We start from the raw sequence: 17,964 nt of genomic DNA on the forward strand, positions 1-17,964 counted from the left end.
ATGCCCTCGCACAAGGGCGGCGCCGTCAGACGCGCCGCGCGCTCCCCAACGCAGTCACAATACGGCAGGCGGCTCAGATCTTCGGTGTACCGAGCTCTACGGTACAAGACGGCGTCAAGCGGCATCCACGATGGCTTCAGGGTCGCGTTCGAAGCCGTGGCCGGCCAAGGCTGCTCTCGGACGACGAAGACGATGCCATCGCCGCCTATGTGATATGGCTACAACGCTCTGGCTTCCCAGCGAGCAAGATACAGGTCGAATCGGCCGCTCTAATGCTCCTTCAGCGCCGTAACCCCAACGCGAAGCCACCAGGCAAAAACTGGTATCGTCGTTGGCTTCAGGACCACCCAGAGCTTCGAACCACATATTTAAAGGCCGTAGAGAAGTCCAGGAAGGTATTTGAGGCCAGCGATGTGTCATACGTCGAGAAGTTCTTCTCAAGGCTCAAGGAGATCGTCAGCTCGTACGGAATCGGCCCCTCAGAGGTCTGGAACGAAGACGAGTGCGGCATCCGTATTGGAAGTCTACGAGAACACATTCACGTCGTTATAGTGCGTACAACGCGTCATCAACGCCCTCAAGTCTCTGACCCAGGGAATCGCGAGTCTTGTACGCTTATTGCCGCTGCCAACGCGGTTGGGGACACGATCCCGCCTTGGCTGGTGTTCAAGACCTTCCCTTGCGAGTCTTGGGCCGAGATCAACGCCCCCGACGATATACGATTCGCACGATCCGACACAGGCTTCAGCAACAGCGAAATAACGTTTGATTGGATACACCAGTTTAATGTATGGTCTTGGAAGCGGTCTGCCCGTGCCCAACGCACCGGAAAGACCCTCGAGGAGTGGTTTGGTATAGATGAGTGGTGTAGAGAGCCCGAATATCCCTTCCTCGAGGCGGAGCCACGCCTTATCCCGGAAAACGAGCGAATTCATCGTCTTCTCGTCATCGACGGCTTCACGGGGCATACAGGCCTCGATTTCATCCAATATTGCATCAAATTTGACATCATCGTCGCGGTGTTCCCTCCACATTCAACGCATATCCTTCAGCCGCTCGATGTAGGCGTTTTCCAGCCTCTTAAGCACGCACAGCAGAAAATTCTACATAAATTCATCGAGTCAGGGGAGCTGAACTTCACGAGGCACGATTTCCTCGAGTCTTTCTGGGAAGGGTTCAAAGAGGGCTTCGCAGCGTGTTATATCATAGGGGGCTTCGAAAAAACGGGCATCTACCCTCCCACAGAGCAGCCGGCAATGGAGAAGCTCGTGGCCGAGCAGCTGAAGGTATCACAGGCCGTTAACCCGGCGTTCGCATCGCTCCTCCCTAAGGAAACACGCTTCCAACAAGCTGCCGACACTGTACAAGACCTTCGAACGCGTTAGCACAAGATTCTAAGCTCTCCGACGCGTGGCAGGCTTTCCAACGTCTCCCAGACCGTCACAGAGGCATCTCTTCTTGGCTCTACACTGGCCAAGTACTATAGAGACCGCCTACAACGCATCGAGAAGATAAGCAGCCGCCCGAGGCGCGGCAAGGCTGTCAAGGCTGCCGAGGGCACTTTCTACACTAGCTGATGCGTTTTTGCGTGTCCCTACGCACACTGGGGCGTTGGGCACGGCACCAAGCATCAAGGACACCGGCTGCCGCACGCGCAGCCATGTGAACAGGCAGCCGTGTGAACAGGCAGCCGTGTGAAACAGGCAGCCGTGTGAGCAGGCATCGGTATGTGGCTGCCTTGTAAACCGGCCGGATCACCTAGATAGTCCGACCTGGCTGCCTCCTACATAAGGATGAAGCAGTCATAGCTTAGTTGGAGAGACAACCATCCCACTTCATCTCATTCATATGCAAAATGCATCAGATTGGTAGCAATTCCTACCCTTTGCTTTGATTAGCACCAGTGAGCCATTGTGTAAGCCTCACACCATAGCTCAAGTCTGCTTGGGCACCACACGTGAGCCGTTGACTCGGGCTCGCACCAAAAAACCACCAAAAACAACCATCGTGACTTACATAAGTCGCCCCACGAGCTTACCCAAGCTCACCACCCCCACGAGCTTAACATCCCAAAGCTCATCAATCCTTTGGCTTGCTAACCAGCTAACCTTGTGGTGCGACCGACACCCTTGACAGCTAGCAGCCAACATTTCTTCACCCTCGTGATAACGCTATAGGGTCAATACCGTTGCATTAAGGTGTCTTTCGCTCGTGACGACTTTGGTGATAGTAAGTTTTGCGAAAGCCCGTGTAATCGTATATCACTATCGCAAGTGTCAGCTGGCAAGCAAACCGACCACACAATGGCCAAACCGACCAACGAAGGAAGCTCGGTCAAGCAAGCTGACGATAGAAGCTCGCCACGCCCGGCTGAAGAAGATGATGCACCCCGGCTACCGGACGCAGTCCAGCAACGCCGCCCGAAGCGCAACAGAGTCTCTCTCAACCCCAAGGACAATCATTCGCAATTGGCAGACCAATTACAGCAGCTCCCAGAAGCTCTCAACGCGTGGAAATGGTCCATCCGATTCCTCAAGCTGATGCGAGACAAATCTAAGGAAGCTCTCGATACCTTCACAGTCCGTGACAAGGAAGCATGTGAAGCCTTGGAAGATCTCCTTTTCCACGTCTGTGCTCATCAAATCAGCCTACGCGAAGTATTGGCTGTACCACAAGCCGGCATCTCGGACCTCGAACATGTGCCTGCATGGAGAGCAGTGGTGGAAAAAGCCTATATTGTGCCGGAACCCACAGAGGACAACATGATGAAATTGATCTCGAAGATCACGCCCAAGGAAGTTGATTCGAGGTCAATGACATCAATTTGGTATATCTTCCGGATGCCGACCAACAACTTCCCACGGAACAGCGAGGTATAAATTCTCAAGCTATGTTGCAGTCAACGGAACCCCCAAAGGCGCCAACTCAGTCACAATCACCTTCAGGCGTGAGGAAGCAGAAAGGAAGCCGGCATAGCCACCACAGCCGCCGCGACCGCCGCAGTCACCACAAGCATCGCAGATACCTACGACTAGATGATTCAAGCGACTCGGAATCTTCTTCTTCCAGCAGCAGCAGCTCTGGAAGCAGCATTGGCATTGGATACGCTCACAGCCGCCGGAGCGCCTCTCCCTACCACACAGACCTTTCAAACCTCTAATGATGTGGAAGCTGTTGCCAAGAGGCTCAAACGTGACAACATGGGTGTTTTCAACCCCAATCACAAGGATCCTCATAAACAAGGCCTTGTGTCCCTCTCAAGCGGCAGCAATGTGTACACGGATGTATACCTCTTCTGCGAGCGCCTGCGAATGTACAAGGATCTCGACTCCTACGCCTTGTCGCAGCACTATATGTCTTTCCTTGCCGGCGGAGCTCTACAGTGGTTCATGAATGAACTTTCCATCGAGCAGAAGGATCGCCTTATGAAGTCATCAGTAGAGCGTTTCTGTAAAATGCTCATCAAGCGATTCCAACGCCCAGCAGCAGAGGTCTCAAGGAATTACACGGCATTCCGTATACCGTGTCAATGTGGAATGCTGGTGAAGTCTCCTTGCCTCAATGGATTCAACGGAAAGTCTCCTAGCAAGGCAAATCAACATCGAAAAGGACTACCAAATCATCCAAAGCATCCACCCCTTGATTGCGGTCCAAATCGCTACTCACCTCTCTGTGCCCACTAAACGCACGCCAATTGACAAGTGGGTACGAGAAATCGAGGAACGCCGACCCCTGATCTCCGCGGCATTGGAATTTCGCGGCAGATACGATGAACGCCCCCAAGGCCGTGACCGTGACCGCAACTACCAAAGTCGTGATCGTAGTAGTGATCGTGATCGCAGCTTTAGGAACGATAGCCGCGACCGCGACCGCAGCTATCAGCGAGATCACTACCAACGCGATCGAGGCCTTGACCGCAGAGACCGCAGCAACCCCAGCAGCGACTTACGGGCCAAGGAAGGCGAGAGAGCCGCCCCAAAGATCCTCAGCGCAATGAGCGAAGCGGCGGCTATGAGAAAAGGTCCGCTTTGAGAAAAATTACCTTGCCAGCGAGGATGAAAACAAGCAAGATGCTCCAGACGACAAGAAAACCGCCATTTCCGACAACGATCAAGCCAGTGATGTAGGATCAGACGCTTCTATCGAGGAATACTACGTCTGTATGACCTCAACTCCTGAGAATCTTGGCCAACAAGGAAACCACCAATGCCGGAAGTGTAACCGCAAGTTCCCCTCCCGCAGTGTGTTATTTGAGCACACACAAGCACGCTGCTGTGTGTCTGCTCAACAGCTCCAGCAGGAGGCGACCCCAGCAAGACCTTCGTTGTGTGGGAAATGCTACGCCCGATTTCCCTCACGCACTGCACTCTTCAGGCACCTTCCTGGTTGCGTGTCACAGCCCAAGGCCCACGCAAATGGAGAGGCATATAAAGCCGTAGAGCAGCACAATCCAATTCCTCCCCAGAAAGCCCAGTATCTTTGGGAACAGTCGCGAGCGCTATCGCAGGAAATCCTCGAGCCACAGCCGCTCGAGCCGCCATCGCACAATGCCCTTTCGGCTACTCATATCTTCGCATCAAGATCAAGGCAGCTCCACAGGACCAGAGACCGAGGTCTGTGCGGATTCCGGATGTGGCAACCCCCTGATTGACAGAAAGCTTCTCAAGAGCTTCGAGCACACCATTGAGAAGAAGCCTCCAACGCCAATTGCAGGCATCAGCGGCAGTGTCCGCTGCACAGACTGGGCCACGTTCTCCTTCTATGCAGAAGGAAAGGGCTGACGGCAGCAGCGCCGGCATAGCTAAATTCACCAGTTCCGCTTGGGTGACTACCGTGGAACCAGGAGCCTTGCTAGGCAATGCCTTCCTCAAGCCGTATGTTGGAAACATCCACTACGACAAGGAAGTCGTTCAAATAGGCCTCCTCGACGACTTCGGTATCCCTTTTAACATCTATAAGCCTCATAAAGGGGTAGTCCGACGCGTTCAGGCCGTCAGAAAAACCGTGGTCCCGGCAGGCAAGACAATGCTAGTCCCAGCTAGCTGGAAGGAAGTCCCTAAAGGCCGTTCCTTCGCTTTTCATTCCAATCATCCCTTGGCCGCTCATGCTCTCGTTGACCGAAACACTGTCCCGGCGGTCATGTTCACGAACACTACGAACCAAGATATCATCGTGAACCGCAAACAGCGCCTAGGGCAGATCAGAGAATGCGAGGAATCGGGCTACTTCGCTGCAGCCTCATGGAAATCAGCTCTGACAGCTTTGACAATGGCCACAGCGGCAAGAGCAGCTCAACAGCGGCCTTGGCCCCAGCAACTTCTGCAATGACGATTGAAAGTGCTCCCCAGAGCCATGCATCGTATGATCTTGCTATCAACAGCACCTTCCACCTCTCAGACGATGTTATCGCAATAGCTGACGGGACCTTCACCCGGAGGAAGCCCTGTTCTAGCAGCAACCGCAGAATCAATTTCAAGCTTATCAGAAGCTGTGTACGCGTACACAACAGCAGCCAGCAACGACAGCCAGCCCTGGTCAACAACAAGAAAGGAGCTCAACGTCACAAGCACCCAGCTTAGTGCAGCAGCAACAGCCGATACTCCTGACCTTGCCCCCGAGACCCGAATTCCGTATCAAACGCACGTTCAACGCACGCCAGAGCTCCCAGAGGTGTGCACTGACGACGGAATTCACATCTATGCGCAAAAGGCAGCTTCGTGACCAAGATCAAAGCCCTCGTTGAAAAACACGCCAAACTATGGAAAGACTCGGGCACAGCTCAAGTCGAAGCAGGCCACGAGCTCACAGTTCCCTTATCAAGGATTGGCACACGCACAAGGTGGCTCAACGCCCTATCCTCAGGGATTACGAGACAAACAGGTCATTGATGAAACCCATGACAAGCTCCACGCACAAGGACGCATGGAATACGTGCACGGCCAACCCCTTTGCAGCCCCGTCTTCGTTGTGTGGCGAACAGCCCGAGGAGAAACCAAGGGCAGGGTCGTCATCGATTTGCGAGCTCTTAATAAGGTCACCATGCCAGACAGCTATCCCTTGCCATTGCAAGAAGACATCATCCAAGAGCTTCGAGGCGCACAGTACATCACAGCAATCGACGCATCGTCTTTTACCACCAATTCCGAGTCAAACTCGAACATCGTGATCGTTTTACCCTCACGAGCCATAGAGGACTGGAAAGACTGACTGTTGCACCAATTGGCTTCTGCAATAGCCCGGCCTACGCCCAGCGCTATATGGATCGAGTGCTTCGACCATATAAGGGTTTTGCAGAGCGTTTATTGACGACGTTGTGATCTATTCGAAAACGGAAAAAGAGCACTTACAGCACCTTAGCAAAATCTTCCAGCTATTCGAGCGTTTTAACCTCACGATGTCGCCAAAGAAAAGCTGGATTGGGTATCCCTCTGTGCAGCTCCTTGGCTTCCGCGTTGATGCCTTTGGAATGAGCACAACGGAACACAGGCTGGCAGCCTTTGCAAAGCTGGAATTTCCAGACCAGCTATCTGCGTTGGAAAGCTACATTGGAGCAACAGGCTACCTACGGCATCTCTTACCGTATTATGGAGCCCTCATTGAGCCATTGCAGCACCGGAAAACTCAATTACTAGCCCAAGGACGAGAAATTGGCAAAATTCAGCAAGGTAACATCAACAAACGCCGTGCCTTTGCGAGGAACACCAAATTCGAGCCTAGTGAAAAGGAGCGGTTGGCATTTGAAGCTATCCAAAAGGAAGTAGCCTCCGGCAGGAGTCCACCACATGGACCCAAGCAGGCAACTGTTCTGTCAAGTTGACGGGTCCTTGCAACGAGGATTTGCCTGTACCTACTTCCACCTTAAAGAAGGTTACGAATGGAAGCCTGGCCAAGCTATTTCCTCAACAGCGATGCAACCTATAGCTTTTCTCAGCCGCACCCTCACCAACGCAGAGAGATCATATGGTCCGTCGGAATTAGAAGTGGCCTGCCTAGTCTGGTCTATCAAAAAGATGCGCACAGTGGTCCAATCGTCAACGAAGCCCTTAATCGTACTTACGGACCATTCAGCCACACAGCAGATCGTCAATAAGACCTCCCTCGACACTTCAAGCACGGACAGAGCCAACAGACGGCTAGTAGTAGCCTCCATCTATCTCTCTCAGTACGAATTGCAGGTTGATCATCTTCCAGGGAAAATCAATTTCATCCCTGATGCCTTAAGCAGGCTGTCAGCCCCTGAGACCGACCAATTGATCGAGCGGCAACGGCCTGACTACACAGCGCTTGACGATGTGCTCCTTGCGTCTGAGGCCATCATGGATCCAGCATACCGCATCAAATTCAAAGAAGGCTATCAGGCTGATACCCATTATCGCAAGATCCTTCAAATGATCCAGGACAGTGAGAACACTGTCAAAGCTTCTAGGGCCCCAGAAATCGCGAAAATCAAGCGCAGAGGAATTCCCTTTTTCGTGGACCAGGGTCTGTTATATCACGAAGGAAAAGATGGATATGTTCGTCTCTGCGTGCCCGCAAGCCTCACGCACGAATTGATGCAAATGGCACACGACGACAAGCACCACTTTGGCGTTGTGAGAATGCTCAAGGAGTTGGAAACCTATTCGATCAGGAACGTATCTTGGCAAGCGAAAAGCACATCGCCAAGTGCAAAGCTTGCTGCCTTGGACAGACTGATCGACAACAGCTTGCTGGAAGCTATCTGCCCAATCGACCCCCGATGCTTCCAATGCAGTCAATTGCAATGGACTTCATCACAGACATGCCTGCCGTCTCAGCTATGGGCTCACCCTGGCATATTGAAGGCTTTAATGCCTTTAATCAATTACTTACAGTCACTTGCTTAGCTAGCAAGCGATGCCTACTGATTCCAGGCAATGCAAAGTATAGCGCCAAGGACTGGGCAGCCTCCCTAGCTAGGCAGCTCATGCTATGTGATTGGGGCATGCCGCGCACGATAGTCAGTGACAGAGACCGCAAATTCACCTCTGCTTTCTGGCAAGGGCTCTGGAAGGCCTTTGGCACCAGAATCAGCATGACAACGGCATATCATCCGCAGGCGGACGGCTTGGCCGAGCGGCGCAATCAAACAGTGGAAACAGCGTTGCGACTGGCCTATATTGAGGACCCCAACCTTGACTGGAAGACCCTTATTCCTTCGCTGCAGTGGCATCTAAACACAGCCTACAACACCAGCACGAAGACCTCAGCCCATGAACTAATGTACGGATTCCCCTGAAAGCCCTGGAGGCTGTTGATCGCACAGCCAGCGCAGAGGCAGACGAATTGCCCTACATCAAGGAAGCCTTGCGTAAGCAGGCCAGCCTAGCTATGGACCTTGCAGCGATGAAGGCCAAGCGTTGGTACGATGCCAAACACCGACCTATCCATCTCAAGGCTGGAGACAAGGTATATCTCAAGCTTCATCAGGGATATCACCAGCCAGGCAGGCCGCCCAAGAAGTGGTCACAACAGCGGGAAGGCCCCTTTGTGATCAGAAGGATGGTTGGAGACCTGGCCTGTGAATTGGACCTTCCAGAGCAAATTAAGGTCCACCCAGTGATCTCAATACACCACCTCAAGCCAGCTCACGAAGGCTGCTTTGAAGAAGCTCACCCCGGACCAGTAGAAGTCACAAGGGACTTTACGGACCAGGAAGGCGAATTCTACGAAGTTGACAAGCTTCTTGACGTACGGGTCAGGAAAATTGGAAGAAACAGGAAGCCCGTCACGGAGTACTTGGTCCACTGGAAAGGATGGGGCAGCATGCATGATCAGTGGGTCAGGAAGGAAGAGATATCGTCAAAGGCCCTGGATGAGTTCCACGGGCAGACGACGGGACCGCGAGTGGTTCGCAACAGCAAAGCAAAGGGACGATCGGAAAGTTCTGACATGTAGCCTCTGTTGAGGCAGTCACTGAGGACAGTGGAGTTTTCTTTTGAGGCCGGCATTATGATGCGTTTTGCGTGTCCCTACGCACACTGGGACGTTGGGCACGGCACCAAGCATCAAGGACACCGGCTGCCGCACGCGCAGCCATGTGAACAGGCAGCCGTGTGAACAGGCAGCCGTGTGAAACAGGCAGCCGTGTGAGACAGGCATCCGTATGTGGCTGCCTTGTAAACCGGCCGGATCACCTAGATAGTCCGACCTGGCTGCCTCCTACATAAGGATGAAGCAGTCATAGCTTAGTTGGAGAGACAACCATCCCACTTCATCTCATTCATATGCAAAATGCATCACTAGCGTCAGCCTAGAAGATATACGTAAATCTCGTGAACGCACGCTTCGGCTCGAAGAAGAGAAAAATCAACGCCAACAGCTCCTCTCGATGCGTGGCATTATACGGCGCGAGCGACAGCAGCTCCTTGACGAATACCGTAAAAACAAGGTGCAGCTCGTGAACGGAAAGATGAAGAGACTGACTATCAAACAATGGCTTGACTTCGTCGGGAAGAGCGAGGGATTCCTTGCCCTAGAGAGCAGCGAAGAGGTCTACAACAGACTCCTCAGACCACGAGACCGGTTCACGATCGATACAACACGCACGCAGCGCACAGCTGCCGAGAAAGAAGCCGTTGATAGGGCTTGCGCCTCGGCGCGGCCTCTGCAGTCAATTCAATGGCCTCACCTTCAAAGAGAGCAGTCTATTGAGATCATCATGTCGTCAGAAAAGAAGCCTCAACCTGAGCCCCACGAAACGAGCGAACCGAACGAGCCCGCGCCCGACGAGAACACACAAGAAGCCCCACTCGATTCTACACTATACACTGCCTTCTTTGACGAGGTTGACAGTATATTGGGGTCATCGCCGCCGTCGGGAGCCACGCCGCCATCGTCGCCGCCGGTCACCCCAACACCACTCATTCCGGGGTGGAAGAGGCTTCAAGGATCGTACAATACTTCCGAGCTTCTCAGGCACCGAATTAGGATCAAGAAGGTATATAAATTGGGAAGAGCCGAATATGGGCTACACACTTCAACATTAATAGGTGCACGCCTCAACGCCGCGCAACGCCGCATAACTCGTGTTTTCTGCATCGTCAATAGCCTCAAATAATAAGGGCGATTGGGTCTACAATTTGCATTCCTAGAAAATTTATTTAGACACTCATAGGACGCTGTGGCGGCTGTTTGCCCGGATTTGCCCACCAGGCGCGCGTCCGGGAGTTTTGGGGCTGTCCGGGAATTTTGGGCCCAACTAAGGGGAAGGGGCCCCTTAGTTGGCTGCCAGAGGCCCCGCCAACGGGTATTGGAGTTTTGAGGTATTTTTGCAATCGCTTAGGTACACACCAAATTCACTTCGTTTAGGGGATCCCTTCAAACCATTCATGAATGGCCTGAATTGGCCCAAACCCAACTTGAATCGCGAAAATTGGAGCTTGAAGATTTTGAATCGAGATCCCAAAAATTCAATTCATTTGATTCATCCTTCATTGAAAATCTTCAAAAAATTCACCTTTGTGGACAGGCTCTTCACTGCAGTGAGGTTATTCGAACTGGTTCAATTGGTTATATCTTGTGTAACTAGGGAAACGTGTCCCATACAAACTGTGTGCAAAGACCTTCCTCCTGTGTCTCACCTCTTACTCGCACGTGACTAGCGCGGTCGATTAGTTATACGTGCGCGATCGGTGCCTAGTGCACAGGTGGATCCAACACTGGAACCTCTTTCTAAATCGATGATCGCGCACTAATCAATCCACCAAAAACACACCAAACACAGCGAATTAAGATGAGATAGGAAAAACACGAACAAGAACACCAACAAACTCCTACCACGATGCATCACTATGTTGGATAGTGTGCTCTGACTGTAACTCTCCCTCCCCACACTGGGTGTGTTCTGCCACACGCCATCATGGGCCGCATTTCGAGCGCCGGATGCGCTAGCTGATTCCATCGGTCCCACGTTGGAATATGGACACGAGGATCTCCTCGTTAATGTGAATGGAATAAAAGAACGACGGTAAAGCAGAAGAAGGGAACGAAAAACCGATTAAATCTCGTCGAGAATTGTTGTGTTATTGCGATGAACGAATCCTTCCACCCTCACGTTTAGCTGATTGTCGCTAATAAACTGCGTGAGGGCGCTGTTTGTGATGCCTTCGTCATAGCATCGGCAGGGTTATCTGCGCCGTTGACCCAACGGATTTCCGCAATATCCCTTGATTCATATGCCTGCCTCAGCGCCATGATATCTATCATGAGTCGCTTCTCTGTTGTGGTGCCAAGTTTGACGAGGCACTCATAGAGGCTATATGAATCTGTGCAAATGACGAGCGGATTTGCTTCAGATCAAGGCGTTGTGCGATCGTATTGACCGTTTGCTTGATCACAAATGCGAGATCGAAGCCCGATGTCAATCCATAGATCTCTGATGCAAGAACGCTTCGAGTAACGCGCTTGCATTTAGTTGAGCTCCAATGAAGAATGTTTCCGCGGATGGAAAATGAATCGGTTGATTGCGCGGTCTCATTGGCGATGATAATCACAAAGCCGATTTGAGAGCTTAAATCCTTATTGTTGGCGAATGATCCATCGGTGAACACAAAGATCTTCGCGCTCTCGAGATCGATGGGTATGTAACATAGGCCACGGTCGGGATTGTTGATCTGCCATTCAATCCGCTTGTTCAAAGCCTTGAAGTCGGTATTAACGGGCTCTTGGGCTTGTGCCGCAACGGAACAATCGTATGTTGCTTCGGGTTGGCAAATCGAAGCGATATATGCCCCCCGGGCGCGTTGAGCAGCATAATCCTGATGCCTACTTGATGCCTGAAGATTGATCTCCTCGAGGTTTTGGGCTTGGCCCTTCTGCCTGACGATGACACAGCCATTTTGTATGGTCAGGCGGCTGCCGTTAAAGTCGCAGATGGAACCTTCTTGGAGAATCTCTTTTGGCTTGGCCTTAAAGCAGAGTTCTTTCTCCTCGATCTTGAGAAATGCATCTGTGCCAACAATGAATGTGTCATCCGTTTGCAAGGCCGCGATGCCAAACAGGTCCTTGTCGGCGATGTTGTTTGCCGTGATCAGAAGGCACGGGTCAAACGAAGAGGTTTCCATATTAAGCTTGCGGCAGTGATGGTCGTGATATGTGTTGAACCAGTGGGCTCCTGCCTCTGCGATGCCATATAGCGGCTTCACGATTCGCAGGATTGTTCCTCTGGATATCTTCTTTTGAGTTCTTGAGGAAGGGCTGCAAGGATGACACGGGCCAGCTTGGTCTGGGATTGTGTGTATGCCATCGTGATGTCTCTGATCATGATGAACATATCCCGTGTGCAGAGAAACGGTGCTAAGGCCAAGGCCACGCGTTGTGCGGGCCGGCTGATGGTAGGGGCTTGTGTGAGGATCCCACGTTTCCCATCATCATTGTATCCTTGCACAACGAGGCGTGATTTCTCGTATGGCGTTGCAGTATTTCTTCCTTAACCTCTCTGACCATTCGTGATTTGAAGACACGATATCCACCATGTTTATTCGCATCGAATTCTTCGGGTACAATGACCCCAGCGGCGAGGAGGTTCGTGAGCTCGAGTGTGTCGGAAGCTTCAAATGGGAAACCGGTGCTTGTGATCTTTCCTTCAGCTCGTAGCCGCTTGGCTAGGCCGAGATGTTCCATTTCTTTTCGAACAAGAAACGCATTAGCTTCATGATGAACGATAAATTGAACGGGTGAGCAAACAATAGTGGATTCTGATGTGCCATTTTGTGCAGCATCCTTCCTAGGTCGGCCACGCCTGCGCGGCCTCTTTGGCTCAGGGTATTCGAAAGGTTTGGGTTGGTCTTCTGTGGTAGGAAGAGGAAGAGGTTGTTGAGTTGTGGGTGGAAGGGAAGAGGGTTTTGAAGAGGATGTTGTTGATCGGATTGTGTTGAGGAAGGAGTGATTGTTGTGTTGATGGGTCTGTGCGGCTAGGGCTAGGGTCGGGTTGCAACTGAGGAAGGAGCGATTCCGGGTGACGATAGTACGGTTGGACGCATGTACTGCGAAATTTCGCTGGTCCGTTGTCCAGGTCAACTGCGATTTCCGTATCCGTCACCTCGAGCACTTTATATGGGCCTTGCCATCCGTGCTTCTCGCGAAATACGCGAACTTCGCTTCCTAGCGCCAGGGATAGGGGCAGGCGCAACGCTGTATCAGGCCCATTACGCGTATTTAACGCGGTCTGAACCTTCCTCTGGGCGTTGATCTTCCTCAGCTCTGACATCGTTCGCCACACCGCCTTAGCTCTTGCCATTGCGGAAGGTGTAGGCGGCGAATCCATCGTCATTCGAGGCAGAGCACCGAAGACGAGGAGGGTTGGAACGAGGCCATCCGGACCGGCTGTGTCGTTGACAGCCTTGAAAGCCATTTGAAGGACTTGATCAGGGCTCACGGTATCCTTCAGCTCTGCCTTTAATATATCATATGCTCTTCGGACGGGCACATGATACTTCTCAACCTTCCCAACAGCCCAATGTGCTTCCACAGGCACCTGATGACACGTTATTCCCATCAATTTCGCTTCTGCTTGGAACTCGGCAGCAGCGAAATTCGTGCCTGCGTCATGAGTGATCACATCGGGTGGTCCAAGGTATGTATCCATCCAACATTGTTTCAACGCGAGCCACGTTTCCTTGGCCGTCATGTTGGATAGGAATCTCCTGCCTGATAGGCAGTGGCTTGATCAACAACATGGAGGACTGGTCTGCCACCCAATGTCATGACATCAACGATGACTTCGTAATTGAAGTCACAATCATCCTTCAAGCTGAACTTGAACCTTCGTGGCGGGTCGGATTTCATCTGACAGTAGTGGCAGAACTTCTTGATCATTTCCAGAGCTTCGATTTCCACATCATGGCCAGCCGAATTCAGCAGCTTGTGCAGCCGATACACGGATGGATGACCAAAACGCGTGTGGAGGCGCCGCAATTCAGCCTCCGTGAGATATGCCACTGATGCCTCTTGTTTCCGCAAGAAGAACCACGCGTGACCCCATCTTCGAATCACTGGAACGCTCACACCATTGCCAACGAGCTCGTTCGTGACGTTATTTAAATATACGCCGAGCCGATCCATATCAGCTAGGCATAGGAGGAATGGCGTTGGCACGTTGACTATATGAAAATCAACCTCTCACTGGTGTGTTCAAGGTGATCACGCCAAGTGGTGTTTCAATCTTCCTGCACCAAATCTAACTGGTTCGGGCTTGCGATCATCACGGAATTGGACTGGGGCATCTCTCGTTGGAGAGCACGCAGTTGTTCGATTCCTCCGTCGATATGCATGCCGCACCTGTGTCCGGCATGATTCCTTGGATCGAGTCTTGAGAGTAACGATCTAGTATGAATTGTGTGGGTTCGTCACTGTTGAATAACTTGATGCCTACTGGAGATCCGATGATGGAAAGCTTCGTTGGACAGAAAGTCGCAGCAGCGTAGAACGATTCATAAGGGTCAGAGGAGTCAGAATCATCGGATTCCTCGGTGCTCGAGTCATCCTGATCCTGTGATTCCCCTTCATAGTCAGCCAAGAACATAGCATACGAACGAGATTGACCGTGGAAGCCTCTCTCGTAGATACTTCTCTTTGGCTGCTTTTCTCTCGTTTTCAGGATGTCTCGTTGAGAAACAACCTTCCTTGCCGCAAACGTAGCATTTCTTCTTCCAATTTGGCTGACGCCTTTGTGATTGACCTCTTGTTCCGCCGGAATTTCGCTGAAATTTGCGATCCACGAAGTGCTGATCATGTCCTCTATCCAGGTCTTGGGGATATTGGCCACTGGGTTGTTCAGATCGTTCATCTTGCATGGCAGATAGCGATGATCGAAGCTGTGATGCCAATCCCTCAAATGTAGGTGCGGGAGAGTATATCGCGAGTCGGAATTCAGGCACACCACGGCACGCCCTGAGCGTTGCATCGATCAGGCCACCTTCGCCGCCAGACTTATCCCCGAGTGCTCTCCTACAGAGCCGCAATTTCGTAAGAAGGGCCTGGAGGACCTCGTCAGATGACTTACCGGGCATCTCAGCCCGAAGTCGGCTGAAGGTGAGGGTGCTCCAGTGGGTATGATACATCTTCTGGTTGATTTCGGTGTCAAAGTGCTCTTTCATCTTCTGATACATCTCAGCGAAGGTTAAATCAGTGCTGATTTCGTGTAGAAAGAAGGACTGAGCTTCCTTGGCCAGAATCGAAGGAAAACACCATGGAATTTAGACGGAGGAATGTTTGCTTGACGGCACACGCTCATGAATTTCCGGATCTTGTCATCGAAGATATCGTATGGTTCGCCGGTATAGGCTAGTTTCTTGTCCCATATCTTAATGAATCTAATCGTGAGATCGGCCTCAACTTCCTCGTTCTCGAATCGAACAGGTGGAATGCTCGTGTATGCATCTCGGAAGTTGGTAGTCCGTACGGGAGCGTCTGCTGATACCGAGGGGATTCGCGCCATTGATGCTGAGGCTCTTGCTGAGCGGGTTGATGGGTCTCAATGATCTGAGGATTCCGGTTCCGCCGGTCGGGTAATAGTTGGCTGCTGGATTACTACCGGTGCCGGTGACGATATAGCCGCTTTAACAGTTCCTTGGAGCAGCTTCTGTTTCACCTTATATGCCACGGTGTTTTCAGCAACCTCTTGACCAAGCAACTCGTTCTCATCCCATTCAGGAAGTTCGTTACTTGTTAGAAGGCCACATAAAGCTCGAGAGATGCTAGAGTTGGCCTTGCCCATATAGATCCCCCTAATTCTGAGAAGCGTCCGGAGTCTTGATCTAAGGCGTGGGTTGATTAGTTCGAAGTCATCATAGCTCCATCCCGTGAAGTCGTTATACAGATCCCCAAGCAGGGCAATTCCGTGGTTACGTTTATCCACCGTGTATGTTGCCACACAGCCTAAGAAGAAGCTGTTGCGGTGGACAAGGAGGAGCTCTGGGTGATAGGTTCGTTGAGGAAATCCGCGTCGAAATGCCTGATCGGGAGTGAAGGGAGCTCCACGATCGTCAGGTTCCGTTCAACGAGTTGCCTGTCTTCGAGAGACACGTTGGCCGGGGTATCCTGGGCTGTTGCCGGGGCTAGTGCGGCAGATGAATTGTCAGACATATTGACAGGCTGTGTGCTGAGAAACAGGGCACAGGGTGTCAATGAGGTTATCAATGTGCGATAGGGCACGCCTAGGGTCGCTGATGACAGCAAAGCTTAGGCACGGTTGGATAACTAGAGTGGGCTCTGATGCAGAGTCTTCGTAGCAATCCGCGCGTTGTAGCAACTATCCTACCGTCAGGAGCTCGCTTTGCAGAGCGTGACGATAGGTTAGCTCTCTTCCGTCTTGCTGTTCTGTGTCACCTTTGCCGGGCGACACTGATCAGTGTGGACAGGCTCTTCACTGCAGTGAGGTTATTCGAACTGGTTCAATTGGTTATATCTTGTGTAACTAGGGAAACGTGTCCCATACAAACTGTGTGCAAAGACCTTCCTCCCTGTGTCTCACCTCTTACTCGCACGTGACTAGCGCGGTCGATTAGTTATACGTGCGCGATCGGTGCCTAGTGCACAGGTGGATCCAACAACCTTCGTATATCACCCCTAGGACCAACGATGACAGTACTAGCAAACCAGAGTGCACAGTACTAGCACCATACAGCCTCTCATTGACAGACCGGGCTTCAGCTGCTGAGAATAGGATGCTGAACACTTGGAGAAATGGGCCTTCAAGCAGGCCTGTCAACGGCGAAATTGGAGGCTGAAATGTACGGATAATTTAGGAGCAAAATGTGGGGCTTCTGGGTGTTGCAGTCGAAAGTGGAGGATCTGTAAATAGCTTAGTGTCGCGGCCCTCTAGGGTTGGTCCCTCCGGGCGGAATAAATTGCATTGCATTGCATTGGCTCCCTTGTCCAGCAGGGCCTGGCCCGTTACAGTGTGACAGAATATATTGATTTGTATCTATCTACTGTAGCGACTGTAATAAATAGAGCCCTTATTTCTTAGTGCTAGTACTTAAGCCGTATAACCGAGTTTATCAATGCGACGCTCGCACTAACGATAAACGTCAGTATGGGAAAGTTAATCGAGCGAACCTTCTGTTCTTTACATACCGTTCCCCAGCCTTCGTGTCCCTTAGGCTTACAAGTAAGGTCAAGGCAGCACTTCGCGCCCTTATAGCCTGCGACCCTGCAAGGGTCATGCAAGTGGGAACACTTAGTAGCATTCGGTTAATATCTAGTAAAGAACGTTAAATAAAAGTCTTACCTCAATCTCTTTATCAAAGCACTAGGGCTTAGTCAGTATATTACTCTATATAAGATAACCACTCCTTCGTAAAGATATTACCTCTTGATTATAACAATAAAATCCTTTGCAGCAAAAATGGCCCGCAGTCTCGCATGGGCCTATAGTTCGCGAGCACCTTTGACGATTGCCGGCTAGAGAGTTGCTATCAGAAACTGCAATCGTAGCAGCGACTGCGAAAATCAAAGATGTGAATAGCTTCATAGTGATAGACTACTAGATCGTAAACTTAAGAGGAATCGATAGTCTGTGTAAGATTAGCGTAAGAGACCAGTGCCCGATAAGTAATAGAGAGGAGTTACTATTCATCCTTAAATCCGAAGGTGTTCTGCAGCTTTTATATGTAAATAGTTTGCCTATAGAATAATCCTACACTTCCTTCGTACTTTTTTAATCGAGGTATAAAGGACGGATACGAATTAGATACTTAGATACTAACAACGTTCTGGTCCATTCCGCTAGAATCTTCTGCTTAAACATACTATGAGTACGTACACAAGGTGCAAGTCGTAACCGTATCGGGCATAAATGTAGCTAGGGACGTCTTACGTGCTTGGAACTAGTGCGATTAATCATGGAGAAGGTCTGTACGTAATGCTAGGATAGGTTTAGGAAGAAAATTGCCCTGCCTTATTAGCATACAAGCTACAAGCCTGGGTTCTACATAATGTTGG

General features: G+C 51.3%; 2 protein-coding genes across 2 annotated transcripts; both read left to right on the top strand.

The window, feature by feature from the left end:
* Positions 1–1,577, top strand: HRG_01517 (DDE superfamily endonuclease domain-containing protein; the record flags this gene model as incomplete). The annotated part of the gene is made up of 5 exons (XM_044859988.1): positions 1–101; positions 170–551; positions 606–635; positions 687–1,286; positions 1,386–1,577. 5 exons carry the CDS (start codon positions 1–3, stop codon positions 1,575–1,577), a joined length of 1,305 nt encoding a protein of 434 aa, XP_044726388.1.
* A 7,772-nt stretch (positions 1,578–9,349) lies between these two features.
* Positions 9,350–10,043, top strand: HRG_01518 (uncharacterized protein; the record flags this gene model as incomplete). The annotated part of the gene is made up of 2 exons (XM_044859989.1): positions 9,350–9,958; positions 10,011–10,043. The coding sequence occupies 2 exons, from the start codon at positions 9,350–9,352 to the stop codon at positions 10,041–10,043; spliced, it is 642 nt and encodes a 213-aa protein (XP_044726389.1).
* Positions 10,044–17,964: the final 7,921 nt, after the last annotated feature.

This window comes from Hirsutella rhossiliensis, assembly GCF_020360975.1.
Source record: "Hirsutella rhossiliensis strain HR02 chromosome Unknown scaffold00001, whole genome shotgun sequence".
Taxonomy (NCBI): Eukaryota; Fungi; Ascomycota; class Sordariomycetes; order Hypocreales; family Ophiocordycipitaceae; genus Hirsutella; species Hirsutella rhossiliensis.